Consider the following 15,843-nt stretch of genomic DNA (forward strand, 5'->3'; position numbering starts at 1 on the left):
GAAACAGAAGAGAGCTCAAATATTTTACCCAGACTAAAATGCACTATGAACTGTTCCTTGTGAGAAAAATACATCACGGTTCTTTATTTGTTCAGTTCGTTATTTTGATGTAGGGATCCAATGTTGCCATCTGCAGCATCTGTTACATTACTTTTATTCTCTTTTATTCTATACAAGTATAAAAAAAACCTCCTCAAACTTACTTAATTATTGATTTGTCTGCTTAACCCTTTATAGGGCACTCATTGAAATACTTAGAAATTCAAAATTTCAACCCTAGATCATTACTGGTGGTCATTACATGACTTTTTTTGTTTTGTGAGTTTTTCAAAAACATTTTTAATGTTATGGTGAAAATCAAGGTCAATGAAGTTACCATATATGCTTTCTTGCAGGTCTGTCATGTAGCCTGATTGTTGCTGATTAGCTTGGAGAAATCTCGTAGTTCTACTGCCTCATGGTGAGGCAAGGGACGGCATTTTGAACTCCCACTTAAGTTACCAAATATGGTCCCTTGCCCGATAAAGGGTTAAAGGCCCAAAACATGCCAGTCAGCAGTCAGTCTATTTAAGCTCAGCAAATAGATATATATCCATCCATCCATTGTCTATACCGCTTATCTGTCAGGGTCGCAGGGGAGCTGGAGCCGATCCCAGCTGACTTTGGGCAAGAGGCGGGGTTCACCCTGGACTGGTCGCCAGCCAACCACAGGGCCAACACACAGAGACAAACAATCACTCACGCTCTCACCTACGGGCAATTTAGAGTCACCAATGAACCTAACCTGCATGTCTTTGGATTGTGGGAGGAAGCCGGAGTACCCGGAGAGAACCCACGCTAGCATGAGGACAGTGCTAACCACCACACCACCTTTTTCTTCTCCAGGTTTCTGGTTTGTTATCTAATATTTTCTTGTATTTCAGAGAAAATACTACTACTAAGAATATGTATGTATGCATTTATACAGTACATGGAAACAGACAGACACACTGACATGTCTCCCTCTGCCCAGATGTCCTGCAGCGCTGATCCTGATGTCCTGCTGCACACACACAGACACACACACACACACACTTTGAACCCACCATAACCAGCTGCAAACGCACCATGAATGCATTTTAATAAAATAACTGACACAACCTAAAAAGCCACAACACTATACTCAGCACCACTCAGCACTGTCAGAGTGTGTGTGTGAGATCAGCGCTGGTTTGAAATGTGCTGAGCTAATCCTCCACATGTCGGGTGAAAAAAACCACATCAGTGTTGAAAAACAGTGGAGCCAAACCCAGACTGCACCCAGTGACGACTGGAAATATTAAAATTGGCAGATCAGATGTAAACACAGACGTAGTATTTCAGTTTGGGTCGACAAAATGTAAGATGGTTGTACAGTCAGCAAAGTCATGTTACAAAATGACCCTAATTTTGTAATATGATTTGCTGACTGCACAACCATCCTAATGATAACAAAAACTCCTTTGAGATATGGATGGTACAAAATGAACAGTTTTTCTTACTTTAAAGTGATAGTAGGAAACCAAAGTTTCAGTGTTGGTCTGCCAAACATCCATCTGTCCAAAACAACAGATTAGAGCCAAATTATCTTAGCATATTATTAGCATACTTATAGGATGTTTCAGTCTAAAGATAACTGGTAACTGGTTGCATGTGAAAGACCATAGCAGTCATCTATGGAGCTAGTGGAAGGTGTTTCAGTCTGACTGAGCTAGGCTAGCAGTTTCCATCTGATTTCAGTCTTTGTGCTAAGCTAGGATAAATACACCCTGGACACAGCAATAACTTTGTGTTGACACACAGAAATGAAGTCAGTTTTCTCATCTGACCCAGCGTGCTTTTCCCAAAATGTTGGATTATTCCTTTAAGGCTAAATACGGTGAAATAAAACCTGAAACGTTTGTTAAAGGCTGAATATATGTGGAAAGATTACACTCTCTCTCTTCTCTCCCCCCCTATTTTATGAAAATAGATTTTCATATGCTTACAGTAAGTATCATTATTCAAAGATGTACATGACTGAGAGCTTGTGAAACTTACAGCTACTACAGCCTAGTGTGGTCTGCATGAACAATCTAACATGAACACACACACACACACACACACACAAGCCATTCTTGGTGAGTGATGCATTATGGGTGTGTGCACACCGACTCGGGGGCCAATATTTTATCGAAGCTCAATGGAATTTGAAAACACACTGAAATCCATGAATACATCCTCCAGCTCAGACACATTTTTATCTTCTGTCTCTTATTCATTCAGGATTTATTTCATCATAATATAATCTGCTGCTTATTTCCTTGATTCATCATTTAGACCACAATGATGAATCAAGGAAATAAGCAGTCCATCACAGTCTCCTAAAACCCAAGTTCATGTCTTTAGATTAACTGATTAACTGTCTAAAACCTCATAATAATCAATTTACTGTCACAGTACAGGAATAAAAGCAACAAATCTTAACAACTGAGAAGCAGAAAGTGGGGAGTGTTCAGTATATGAAATACTGAACACTCCCCACTGAAATACTGAAATACTTGACAGTTGGGCTGATAATCTTTGCTGTGCACTGACCATGCTGCTGGCTCAGGAACCACAGCTGCTGCCCTGCAGGAAATGTTTGACTACAGCTCACTCTTGTGGCGATGCACTGTACTGATGCCTCTGAGTTTCCCAAACTATGGACAGGTGAGAATGAAACTCTCACACTAAACCCAAACTAAACTGACTCTGAACCAGGTTTAACAGGGCTCCAGCCTAACAGTTTACACTGTTTATGTTTTTAAGTTAGTGTCAGCAGCAGAAAAACTGGGTCGATTCAATCTCAGTTTTTTTGGAGGTCATATTGCATAAAGGTGAACATGTGGAAAAAAAGAAGATGCACACACACACACACACACACACACACACACACACACACACGTAGATTAGTTTATACTCACATGGAGTGCTGTGTTGTTGTTGTTGAGCTGGTCCTGAGAGACAGGTGAACCTGCAGGGTGACAGTCCAGAGACACTCTGTCCCGACACGCAGTGTGACACGTGTACTTACAGCCTGCAGACACATGAAGGAAGTCAGGGATTCAGTGGTGGTGGATGTAAAAATAAATAAAGCAAAATACAGGACGGGAAAAGGTTTGTACTTGAATGTAAAGTCACATGTGAGGTACGTGCAGGTGTGCATAAAGACTTGAATTAAGTGTGTGTGTGTGTGTGTGTGTGTGCGTGTAACCATAACGTATATGCAAATAATCTTCTGATATCTAGCCTCCCCCGCATATGAAAACCAACAACATGCAAATTCTGATGTGTGTAAGATATGAAGGAGGAAGAAGGTTCAGGACATTCAGGATATATTTACTATAAATACTGAGCGACCATTTTCTTTTTAAAAATACCAAATAACTCTCTGATAGTTTTTCTTTTCCATGTTCTTAACCCTGGAGTCCATGACAGGAAATATTCAGATCCTTTACTTAAGTAAAAGTACTCATGTTACACTGTAAACGGCTTACATTGAAAATATTACTTAAAAAAAGTATTTAAGAATAACCAGGAAAATGTACCTTTATGTACTGAAAGTAAAAGTTCTCATCCAGAAAAATGGCTGCTGTGACTGACACACAGCTCATGACATTTTCATCATGGATTAAACTGGTTATATTCTCCATTAATCAATTGATTAATTATTAAAATAATCCAACAGAAACTTTACTTGTATATACTATTATAAACTGTACTAGTTTAATTTATGACAAAAAAAAAGCTCTTTTTATGTTTTTATGCAGAAAATATAAGAAATATAGTAAAAAGGTGGCATAAAAACAAAACATGTAAAATTCGTATTCAACTCTTAATGCACTTAGTTACATTTCATGAGTGGCGGTTGACCCCATGTGGGATTTGCTGGATATACAGTCACAGCTGTGAAAGATTTTCATGACTATTTTTCGATGAAGAAGCGTTAATTCGGCTTGGATATGTCACAGTCAACGTTACACCCTGCAGGACAGCACATGACCCACAGATCGCCCACCCCGTCCGTCACTGCTCTGTGCTATGTCACTAAACAACTCGTGGTGCTAGCTTGAAAAGGTGACGGCCTGGCTGAGCGACGATCCTGTGGAAACATTCACTTTAGATACTGTGGTCCACCTCATCTCTAAATCAGCAGTAACTTACATTTCCATAAAATCTGTCACTGTGATATTTTAAAGTCAAACATTTAAGACTTTTAACATTTTAAAGTCACTTTCTGCTCCTGCTCCCCACTATATTTATTTGATACATGTAGTATCTTTGCAGATTTGCATCATTAATACAAAACGTAATTCATCCACACAATAATAAATATAAAGTAGTTCAAATCAGTTCCACATTTAAGCTGCTGCATTAAAGTGACGAACGCATTCATGCATCAATGTTTATAACCCAGTAATATCCAGTAACATGTATGATGAGTGTCATTACTTTTGGTGCTATAAGTACACTTTAATGTAAATACTTTCACTTACATAAGAGTTTGGATGCAGGGTGTTCAGACAAAACAAACACTTTGAAGACTTGTGATTGACATTTCTCAGAATAAAAGTGTGCCACAGAAAAAGACAAGGGAGTGTTGAACATGAAAATTGTCACGTCACCCATATAGTTACTTAGTTATAACTTCCATTGGAGCATCAAACCGCACACACACACACACACACACACACACACACACACACACACACACACTCACTCTGAATCTTCAAGACTGGCCAGAATCCAGCAGCACCATTAAGTACTGAAATAACTTGCACAGAAGAGCGGAAGAAGCTTTTTTCAAAAACACACTCTGACAAACACAATGATGCTAACAAACAGCTCCACATCACATACTCGTGTGTTCATCGATGTGTGCGTTTGCTCCCATGATCCTACCTGGTGACCTCTTTTTCACGTGTTGTCCGACTTTATCCGACAGTTTGCACATGGCTGCTCCCATCTCCCATCTTCATCTCTCACACACACACACACACAAACACACACACAGCACTCAGTATCCTCACTGAGATCTATTACATTACATCACCTTGTCCTCCACACTCACACTAACACACGCACAGAGGAGTCAGTCACACTTCCAGTACCAGCACACTCTCTGCTCTCTCCCCGCAGTCTCGGTCAGTGTCTCTCGCCCGTGTGCTGCCCTGCATTCAGCCTCTATCAGACTTCAGATGCTGATTTGCGTGGCCTCCACTCGCTCTGTTTCCCTGTCTCTGTGTTGTTGTGCTGAGTGGGTGATTTAACAGTCAAATGGAGGCCACAGTGTGATGGACACACAGACAGGGAGAGGAGGGGAGGTGGTGGTGGGGGTGGACACAGGACTGCTGACTCAGTCATCTGCAGTCGCTCTCTCTTTCTCTTTCTCCCCTCTGTCTCTCTTTCCTCACTTACGTAGCTTGTTATCACTGGCGCGCGTGTGAATATGCGCGCGTGTGTGTGTGTGTGTGTGTGTGTGTGCGTTGTGTCTCCATTCACCCGTTCACTCAATCATCCGTCTTGATCCCTTCTGACAATGAACTTGATCCACAGAGGAAGAGAGGAAGAGCATTCTACATCCCTCCATCAGTCCAAACATCCATCCATCCATCCCATAATGCATTGCCCTGCTGCACGGGTGTTTTTTTATGTTTTGTCACACATCAAAACTGCAAAATATCTCAACAACTATCAGATGGATTGCTATGAAGTTTCACACAAACATTCATGGTCCCCCAGAGGAGGAATCCTACCGAGGAACTACATTTTACTTTATTTGACACAATACTTTGACTTCAAAGTTGTTCTGGTTTCTGTTTGGAGTCCGTTTGTAGTCCAAGCAGTTTTGACCAATCGCACTCTAATGGACTTTGGGTGCATCAGTTAAACAGCAAAAGAGCCAGAACGCATTGGCCATCAGCTAGTGTCTGATGACGAGTTAGCTTTTTATTAACTTTTCTTTTTTTCCTCCTTTTTATATTATCTGCATTCATGTGCAGAGATCTGTTTATAGAGATTGGCCAAAAAGTCTTTGCCGTTAAGACAATGTCTGTTGGGTACACTGGAAGCCCCAAAATATTGTCCCTTTTCCCCAGAGGATAAATCGTTGCCAGAAGATAGCCAATAGGATCTGAGATTAATTCAACACTTTAGTTATTAGTTACTTTTTACATAATAAACATATGATATACTTACACTGTATGATGTGATGCTGTACTATAGTACTAATCTACCCAGCCTTAACAAACAGAAAAACAGAAATAATGTAATATTCTTTTACTGTGCCGATAATACTTCTTAATACTTAATACTCATACTCTGTTTCGTCCCCCTCTTTCAGCTGCTTTTCTACTCTTCATTTCACCCTTTCATCCTCCCCGTCCTCCCTTTTTCTCTCCCTCTGCTGTCTCAGGGATAAAAGCTTTTCTCAGGCAACAACAATCGATCCGACTCAATCAGTCGTCCAGAAGACAGTCAGACATACACACACACACACACATACACTTTAACCCTGTATGCTTCTACACCAGAAGCTACAATCAAGGTCCAGCATTTATGTAACTTCTAGGTTAGAAATATGCAAAAACTGATCCTGACATGTTAACGACATACAGTTTTACTTAAAATATATATTAAAAATGCATGTTTTCCATTGACTTGACTGGATACCCATATTTCCTTTAAGAGGTATAAATTGGAATCCCTTATTATATATAAATATTTAGCTCTTTTTTATCATGATAACTAACTAACTAACTAACGATTTAAAATGACTGATAAATTAGATATCAAACAGAAATTGTAGCAAAATCTCATAGTTCCCATGTAAAATCCTCCTATTCTCTCTTCCAGTGCATGTTGGAAAACATCTGTGTTGTTACTGAAAGTAATTGAAAGCATTTTTTTTTTTAGCTCATTCGTTTGTTTTGTTTGTTAATATGATGTTCTAGGGAATTTCACAAGTGACTGATGCAGCCAAAGCAAACAGCAGTACTGTAAATCACCACACAGAGGCCTCTTATTGTGAAACTCAGCAGGATCTCAGAGCTCAGAGGTCAAAGGCCAGAAACCACAAACTGGACAGATGCAGCACTTTCCTTCTCCTGTGTGGGAAACACTTTTTAGCACAAGCTCTCTAATCAGGTCTCTGTGTGCAGAGAGAAGCACAATGAACGTTCAGCTCCTCTAACACTCACCTGCTGACACACACACACACACACACACACACACACACACACACACACACACATTTGAGAGGTCGAATGTCAAAGTCAGCTTCCTTCCTTCTGGGAGTTCAGAAAGAAATTAGCTCTAAAATAAAGAGGAACTCTGGGACTCTTAAACTGGGCCAAACTTCTGCATAAGTGGGTGTCTAAGTGACGGGAAGGTGCAAAACATTTTGGAATTGGTCCAAATTATTCAAGATCTAAAAATTATGGAAAAGATCACTATTGACCTGAAAGATCTTTTTTGTCAAACCAGAAGCAGCCGTCACGTCGCTCTTGTCAAAGCAACCAGGCTCCACTGACAAAAACATTCATTTTACCTCACAGAACACAGGAGTTGCTTGTCTACCGCAAACCGCTCGGTTAGTTATTTGTGTTGCAGTGTGACATTGGTGTTTTAGTTTGAACCCTTTAACACACCAGAATCATGTAAAGTCCTGTGTTCTGAGGGTTAAAATGACTAAAAACAAGCCTTTTAGTGGATGTGCTTTGACTGAGCACAGTTGTCCCAAAGGATTCACATCACAGCCAGTTGATGTGATCTACTGCGCCAATTTCAAACCTTTTTTTTAACCATTTCATTTAGACATCAAAATATGTACATATAGGGCTTAGGGTTAAAAATACACGGGTTCTCCTTTAAAACAAAGCAGGTAGATGCTGGTGGGTGACAAAAATACAGTTCAGCGGGGGCCAAGTAACAGATCCATGAGTTTGAACGTTTATCACACATCCAAAACCTGCCCACCAAATTTATGATCCAGGATTTCACAACGTCGTCATTGTATCAGTCACTTTGCTCTCTGTCTTAACATTCGTGGAGTAAACAGACGACAAAGTCATGGCGCCTGGCATCTGCTCTTATGTGAACATTTGATGAATCTGCATTGTACTGCAGCAAAGGTGAGTCAGGCTCACCTCTGCCAGACAACGCTGTGTTTTTTTTGTTTTGTTTCGTTGGGGTGCCCTCTGCACCGACACCCACACTGTGCCGATGCAGTCAGGGAGTTTTTTTGTTTAGTCGGGTTGAATCAGACTCTGGTTCTGTTCTGTTCTTTTGCAGATCTGAACACAGCAATGGTGCTTGATGGGAGCAGACTGCTTCAAGAGCCTTTAGGGGAACTTGAACGATACTCCGGACCAGTTTGTTTGCAGTGGAACATGATCTGACCAACTACAAGGTGCACTCTGGCTGCCAACATGGACTAGTGAGGAGATGCAGAGATCACATTTAAGGGCTGTGAAAGTTAATTAAAGTGAAAGCTGAAAGGTTAATTAAAGGTGCAATATAAATAAAGTTATTTATTATCATTATCATTATTATTAGTAGTAGTAGTAGTGGTAGGCATTTTGGTTTACTGTAATTTCAGACTGAATAAAAAGGAAAAATAATTTAACAACACACCCACTGATTAAGAAAACACCTATCTACTTTAAAGGTACTGTATAAATAAAGTTATTATTATAATTTTATATACTGACTCTGTATACTCTATATACTGTACATTTCCAATAATATAGTGACCGACATGTTTTTATCATCATCTCTGTTGATATGTTGCTGCTATCGTTGGTTATTGGTATTGCTCATGTTTGTCATTTGTTCAAATTCAAATACAATTGATGCAACATTTGATGACTCAGTCGTAAAATGTAAAGAAAACTGCAATTCTGGTTCAGCAAATGCCTGTAGTTAGGAGACAAAGACAGGTGTGTGTGTGTGTGACAGGTGTTTGCTAAATACAGCAGCCATCTGTTCTTTTCTCTTTCCTTATAATGATCTTTCTGTCTTTCTTTCTTTCTGAAGCATGTTTCGACATGTTCTCAGGTGTTTTATGAATTAAAAAAAATACTACAACACACATGCATGCACAGACGCACGCACACACACACACACATACACACACACACACACACACACACTCTTGGGCACATTAGAACAGCTGCAGACACAATGCCTGTGGCTGACGGTGGAGACCTTGCACACACTGTTTTTACTCAAAGGAGCACATGAGTGTTTTAGCTGGTCATGATACGTGCTGGTTCCTGCTGCCAGAGAGCAGCAGTGTTCAGCTCAGTTTACAGCAAACAGGGTCGTCTCTGGGTGAGGACACAGAATTCGTCTCCATTGACAGGAAGTGAAGAGTGCAGTTTGAAGGGAAGATCAAGCAGCATCTCTCCCAAAAACACCAACCCCACTGGGTAGTCACGTCAGACACACACACTGAAAACTCACCGTGGTTCCTCCACAGCAGGCTGACCTCCAGTCGTCCGGAGCGCCGCATCACTTTTGGAAAACGATAGAGAAATCCTGACAATCTCCTCAATGTTTTCCCAATGTTTCTCGCAAAACCCATTGCTCACTCACACACTCTCATCAGCAGCACACACACACACACACACACACACACACACGCTGGCTCATGTGTTTCAGGCTCCCACACAATCCAGATGGGGTTTTAAATCCAGAGGTGACTTGATGTAGATCCAAACTTTGAACAAAGTCATCCTTTACTGCCATCCATGATGCCTCTCTGCCTCTGCTCAGGTCTGCACTGGTCCCTCCCCTCACAGACACTGGCCCCGGAGTGTGTGTGTGTGTGTGTGTGTCAGCTGCCATCCATTGTTTGTTCAGTCGTTGTGACAGTTTGGCGCCACAAAAGACAAGATACACTCATTGGTGGCAGCTGATGGTGCACACACACACACACACACACAGAGACAGGAGGGGAGGACAGTTCAGTATTTTGCACAGTGGCTCAAAATGAGCCTCCATCCTCCAAAATAAACTACACCACAATGTGAAACTCTCTCTCTGCTCATACGCTGGTTTGCTGATTTTAGCCTTTTGTTCAGAAGATTCATTTCGTTCAAGAATAAATCTGCTTCTCACAGCCTGACAGACAGCGGTGGAAGAAGTGCTCACAGCTTTCTCTAAAGTAAAAACAGTGGTGCAACAGTGTAGAAACACTCAGTTACAAGTATTTCATAAAAGTAGAAAAGTATAAGCATGAAAATAGCATCAAAGATAAGGAAGTACTCATTAAGCACAATGTCCCCTGGATTAGAATCAATGATAAACTATGAATAAGCTAATGAGGCTAATGGCATTACTTGCTGCTAGGTAGTTTAAGCCATGATAATATATCACAATTTACTGGTTGATTATATTTTGTTTGATTAATGTAAATCGATAAAAAAATAAAGGTGTCACATAAATGTAGTGAAGTAAATGTTTGACTCCAAAATTAAGATGAGCAGAAGGGTAAAGTAACATAACGTGGAAATAATCAAGTGCAAGTAATTCAAAATTATATTCAAGTACAGTAAATGTTAGTTACATTCAACCACTGCTGACAAGAAGAAGCACTCAGTATATGTATGTATATATATATCTATATATGTATGTATTAGTATATCCATCATATTCATAGCGGTCCCCAGTGTAAACACGCACACTTGGTTATTCTGAGAGTCACAAACACAGGTTTTCACTGAGGGTGGCAGCAGTGCCAGAGGAAAGGTCACAGGGTCGTGTGCTTATTCTCTTCTGTTATCTCAAAATAACGGAGAACAGATGCAAATCAAGCTGTAGTTGCTTGCAGATGCTATTAGGGAGCTATTAGTGATACTTAAATGCCCTCGAGTGCGTAGCCATGACAAATGGACACACACACACACACACACACACACACACACATACAGTGTATCTGGTGCAACACTAAACCTGATTAGACAAAGAACTGCTGATCTCTGTAGCAGGTTTCTGTTACTCCACCTTGTAGAGAACAAGACAAAGACACAAAGGACGAGAGACCCACAGGAAGAGTGACAGAGAGAGAGAGAGAGAGAGAGAGGGAATCCAGGAACTGTCCTTATCGATGTCTCATCTGACCCACTTCGAGAAACCAGGTAGAAACACACTGAAATGTGAACACACATGCAAGTCCTGCTCATGTCGACGGATGTTTCTGGACTACTGGATTTTCTCCCTCCACTGTTAGAGGCTTAGTGAATAAACTCTCCCAGCTGTTTTAGAGCCGATCAATATGTCACGACAGCAGATATTATTGGAGGATCTGCAGCTTATCACAGATATGTCAGTTTCACTTTACATGGCAGCAGATACGTAACAAGAAATATGTCTGGGCTCATTTACAAACATCACTTATTTTGTCCACCAGACACCCCTGACAACTGTGAAGGGTCCCACTATGGGTTGGCCATCTTGGTCCTTAAAACAACTATGTTCAATTTAAAAACAAGGTGGAAAAGTAACCAGAGCAGATTTCAATCAGTCATTTATTGGGTCCTATTTATTTATTTATTCTAAAAGTCTATAATTACAGTTGAGTTGTTCTTATACTGATACCAATACGACAGCCTAAAATGTTGGATCGGATATCAGCGAGTCAGTGCGCTGATTTGATATCAGTTTATTTATTAGCCGTGAAAAAAAATCCGCTTGATTCTTTGTTGCCCTGAAACAGTGGCCTTCACAGCGAGCTGCACTGTGCTGCCACTGGTCACTACTGCTTTAGAGCGGTGAAGGAGAACCGATTAGCGGTAATTAACCTCATGATACAGGCCCACTGATGATAGCTGACACTGAAGTAGTACTGGGGTCAGGGAGGAGCTGGGAGTAGTGCCCCCTGTTGGAGGACAGTTTAGCAAACAGAGAGAGAGAGAGAGAGATGTGTCAAGATGAAAAAGGGTGAAAAGGTTAAAAAAAAAAAGTATTAGCAAGCATTAGAATCATGGCAGCACAAGAGCAGGCATTTAGTACGAGATCAATAGAAGCAGAGGTCGTCCACATGAGACAGGAGCCCACGAACAGGCTGAGCAAAGATGCTGCTGAATCGGTCCAGCACATACATCAATCAATCAATCTTTATTTATAGAGCGCCAATTCACAACAGCGTTATCTTTCCATAAAGAGCAGGTCTAGACCAAACTCTTTAATAAGAGAGAGACCCGACGATTCAGGAATTCAAAATTAAGGATTCAAGAATCCCCACATGAGCAGCATCAGGTGTTATATTAGGCAACAGTAGTGAAGGAAAAACTCCCCTTTAACGGGAAGAAACCTGGAACATAATAGCAGGGTGTAAGATGCAGGCAGGAACAGCACACATGGGACGTCATAACCAAGCATAGTGTGCAGGAACGTGTACACTGAGTCAGAATGGAAGACACCTCCCAAAGTGACCGAGAATGACCGAGCCAAGATCCTGTGGCTGACAAACTGGTGATGGCGAACCAACCTGACATCATGCTGATTGACAAACAGCAGAAGAGGGCAGTGGTGATAGATGCAGCAGTCCTGAGCGACAGCAACATCAGGAAGAAGGAACAAGAGAAGCTGGAGAAGAGAAGTCTTTGCTCAGAAGAGCACAATCACAGGCAGAGCGCACACACAAAACATGAGCAAATATTGAATCAAGGCATCTCATAGTCATGAAACTTTAAGCCCAGCAACAATCTTCAGGGTCACCTTAAATAGGACTTAAACAGGAAGCTGCTTGCAGGATGAGAAATTAATTTTTAAAAGAAAAAACCGAACAAAGCTGCTGCTGCTGATTTATAAGTAACTGTTTGTGTGTGTTAATGAGTGAACTATTGACCAGCAGCCCTCGGTAGAGAGCTCAACAGGAGGAGCTTCACCTCTGGAAGTTTGGTTTTTTAAAAAAAATCTAAAATCATTTTTATCCTTTCTATCTTTGGGAAGGCTGAGGAGTCTGATTGGTAAATGGGCCTTTAACAGTCGTCCTGAGTGCGGAAATACATTCTGAATGAGCAGAAACACCAGCTCACACAATTGATACACACACACACACACACACACACACACACACACACACACACACACACACACACTTAAACTGGTAAAACTGCCAGGAAGCACAGAGCTGGCTGTGCAGGCCTATTGTCTGTAAACATAATGAGGCTAAAAGGCTGAAGAGCTGAAGGCAGAGTAAGAAGTCAGTCTGTCTGTTGTGTTGTTGTGTGTTTCAGGCTTAAATATCACAGTAGATGAAGGTGAAACTCAGATCTGCTCCAGTCACTTTGGCTGCTGCTCTTGAACAGAACACTGTGTGTGTGCTGATCTTAAGTTTAATAGATGCATATATCATTAACAAGATCGCATCAGATTTGATCTAGGAGGTTCCTCGTTGACTTTGAAGAGAAGCTTAACAAAAAATGTTATCATGAGGTCGTCTTACTTGATTTTCAGGTACCGCTGTCAGATTTTTATGAAGGCTGTAATCAGTAATCAGTGCGATGTGTCTGAAAGCTCCTGAAAAACTAAATGGACCTCGAGATAAGACTCAAACTGTGAGTGTGAACCAATGTTTAAAGATACTGTTTGAATATTCAAAACTTCCTGGCTCTTATTTCCATTCCGACATGAACACAAGCACCACGACAGCCATGTTGGAAGGAGGAAGCACACGAGGAAGACGAGCCTGCGTCTGTCCCCAAGGGCCACAGTTTGAGGCTCGCTTCCTCTGGCGACGGACCGGTTCTCCTGCATACCGACTGCATTCCTGCTGCCGAGCTGTGTCTGACAGCTTCAGAGCCCCGCCTGTGGCGTCACAAGCAGTCAGGCATGTGGGTTCCACTGCACGTCACTGCCAGCTGAGAGCGTTGATGTCACTTTGATCATCAAATGATTTTAGAGCTCGAGGTGAATCCGAATGTGAGTGTGCAGCAAAGCACGTCTCCCTCTGTAAAAACCCAAACACTCAATTCTGCTTTCAGCTATTACATTTTGGATTTATTCTCCAGAAACCCCTCTGGTCGGTGTTTATACATATTAAAGGCCCGATGTGAAATTGTAAAACTGTCTTTTCATTAGTTGAGACCAATAAACAAATAACAGTCATCAAAGTGGAAGCTGAGTCTGAAGGGGTTAAGTGCTGACTTGGTATGAAAGTGCACAGAATTACCACAAAGGATAAAAAAAACCTAAATGTATTTGAATTTACAATTCAAAAACAGCAAATGCTTAAATCTGAGAAGGTGCAACTAGCAAATATTTGTATATTTTTAACATGATAAATGACTGAAATGATCAAACAAACGGTCAAAATAGTTTGATTAATCTACTGTTGATCGAATAATCGATTAATCAGCTGATTGTTTCAGCGCTGAATGAGAGACTTCTAATCTAAAAAGGTGTGTTAATAAATAAAAAGGCAGCCAACGCTGTGGTGGGTTTACTTTCTGACAGGGTGGTCACGCTGAGCTCTCCAACCAAACTGTGTGCAATTTTCAGAGTATTTAAAATTCACTTTTTGTGATTAAAATGTTATGATTTTAAAATTTGATGCAACAAAATGTTATAGTTCCTTCATTTTAGTGTGGCGCCTGGTGTTTACATCTGCTAGAGGATGCTCATAGGGATGTCATTTATTTCTTATTTTTATGGGTTCTGAGTTCTACATTCAGAAATGTGCTATAAACCTCTGCTTTAGTAGTTCAGTTCTTATTGATAACAGCTTTACAGAAGAAATTAACTGTCTGTCTGAGGGAAAGAGGTTTGAAATGAGTCTTAAATCTCCCTCCTAAGGGCCCCCTCCCCCCTCCCCCCTCCCACTCACCCCTGCTCCTCACCTGCACAGGTGAGACCTAGCTGGAAGATGTAGTGGCAGCACACATCACACCAGGTGTTCTCTCCTCCAGGCTCGAAGGTGTGTCCCTCCCCGGACTCCTCCTTCACCCTGGGGTCTCTCTCAGAGAAGATGGTCCTCACATCGGGGGGTCTGAACCCCTTCCTCCTGCTCCGCGCTGGCCCTCCACCTGCTTCAGGCTCGCCGTCTCTCCCCTCGTGGCTCGGTGTTCTCCCTGGAGGTCTCACCTCTGGGTGCCCTCTCTCACTCCAGGCCGCCTCCAGGCTCTCCAGGCTGGGCGGCTGAGGAGACGCGTGCCGCCGGACGGCTCTCACCACCACCGCGCCCTTGTTGGCCTTGGAGATCCGCATCTTGGCACCTGGCGGCGGCCACGTCGCCTCCGATGCCTCTGGGGATTTGTTGAAGTGAACAGCCTCCACATTTAGCGAAGAGTCATCGGTCACCGGGGAGCGCGCGGGGACGTATTTCCGACCCTGGTGCACGATGTTGAACATTACGCACAGTCCGGACACTGCGCCGCCTCACGGGTCGGTAGAGCAACACTGACAGACAGAGGAGACGTCGTTGTTGTGACTGATGACAGACCGGTGTGTTGTCGGTGAGCCGGTTGAGGCAGTCTGAGGTGTGCCGGGTAGGATCTCACTGCTGTGGGGGACTAACAGCAGGGCGGACGGTCCAGCAAGGAGTGCACGCCAAACTCCGCTTTAGAAAAATAAAATTGTAAGATTATTTCATTGCCAGGAAACGTTTCCAAATGGCAAACTCGATTTAATTAAGTCACTGGATTAATGTGATTGTTCTCTTTAATTCGGCATCCATGGCATCCATCAGAAGCACACATATAATACAATTATAACTTTAATTTGTGGGAGGTCCCTTCCGCTGTCAAATTGTCTAGTAAGATTCTTCCTCAGTCTGATTTAACGATTAAAGTAAAGCAA

At 41.9% G+C, this 15,843-nt stretch overlaps 1 protein-coding gene across 1 annotated transcript in view; it reads right to left on the reverse strand.

The window, feature by feature from the left end:
• rassf3 (Ras association domain family member 3) overlaps positions 1-15,406 on the reverse strand; it is a 62,915-nt gene extending 47,509 nt beyond the window's left edge. Inside the window, exons 1-2 of the mRNA XM_070853512.1 lie at positions 14,886-15,406; positions 2,964-3,076 (exon numbers count right to left, since the gene is read on the reverse strand). Of these exons, the coding sequence (XP_070709613.1) occupies positions 2,964-3,076; positions 14,886-15,396 (624 nt within the window). The 5' untranslated portion in view covers positions 15,397-15,406. The remainder of the gene's footprint in view (positions 1-2,963; positions 3,077-14,885) is intronic.
• Positions 15,407-15,843: the final 437 nt, after the last annotated feature.

Source organism: Pempheris klunzingeri, chromosome 22 (genome assembly GCF_042242105.1).
Source record: "Pempheris klunzingeri isolate RE-2024b chromosome 22, fPemKlu1.hap1, whole genome shotgun sequence".
NCBI classification, from domain to species: Eukaryota; Metazoa; Chordata; class Actinopteri; order Acropomatiformes; family Pempheridae; genus Pempheris; species Pempheris klunzingeri.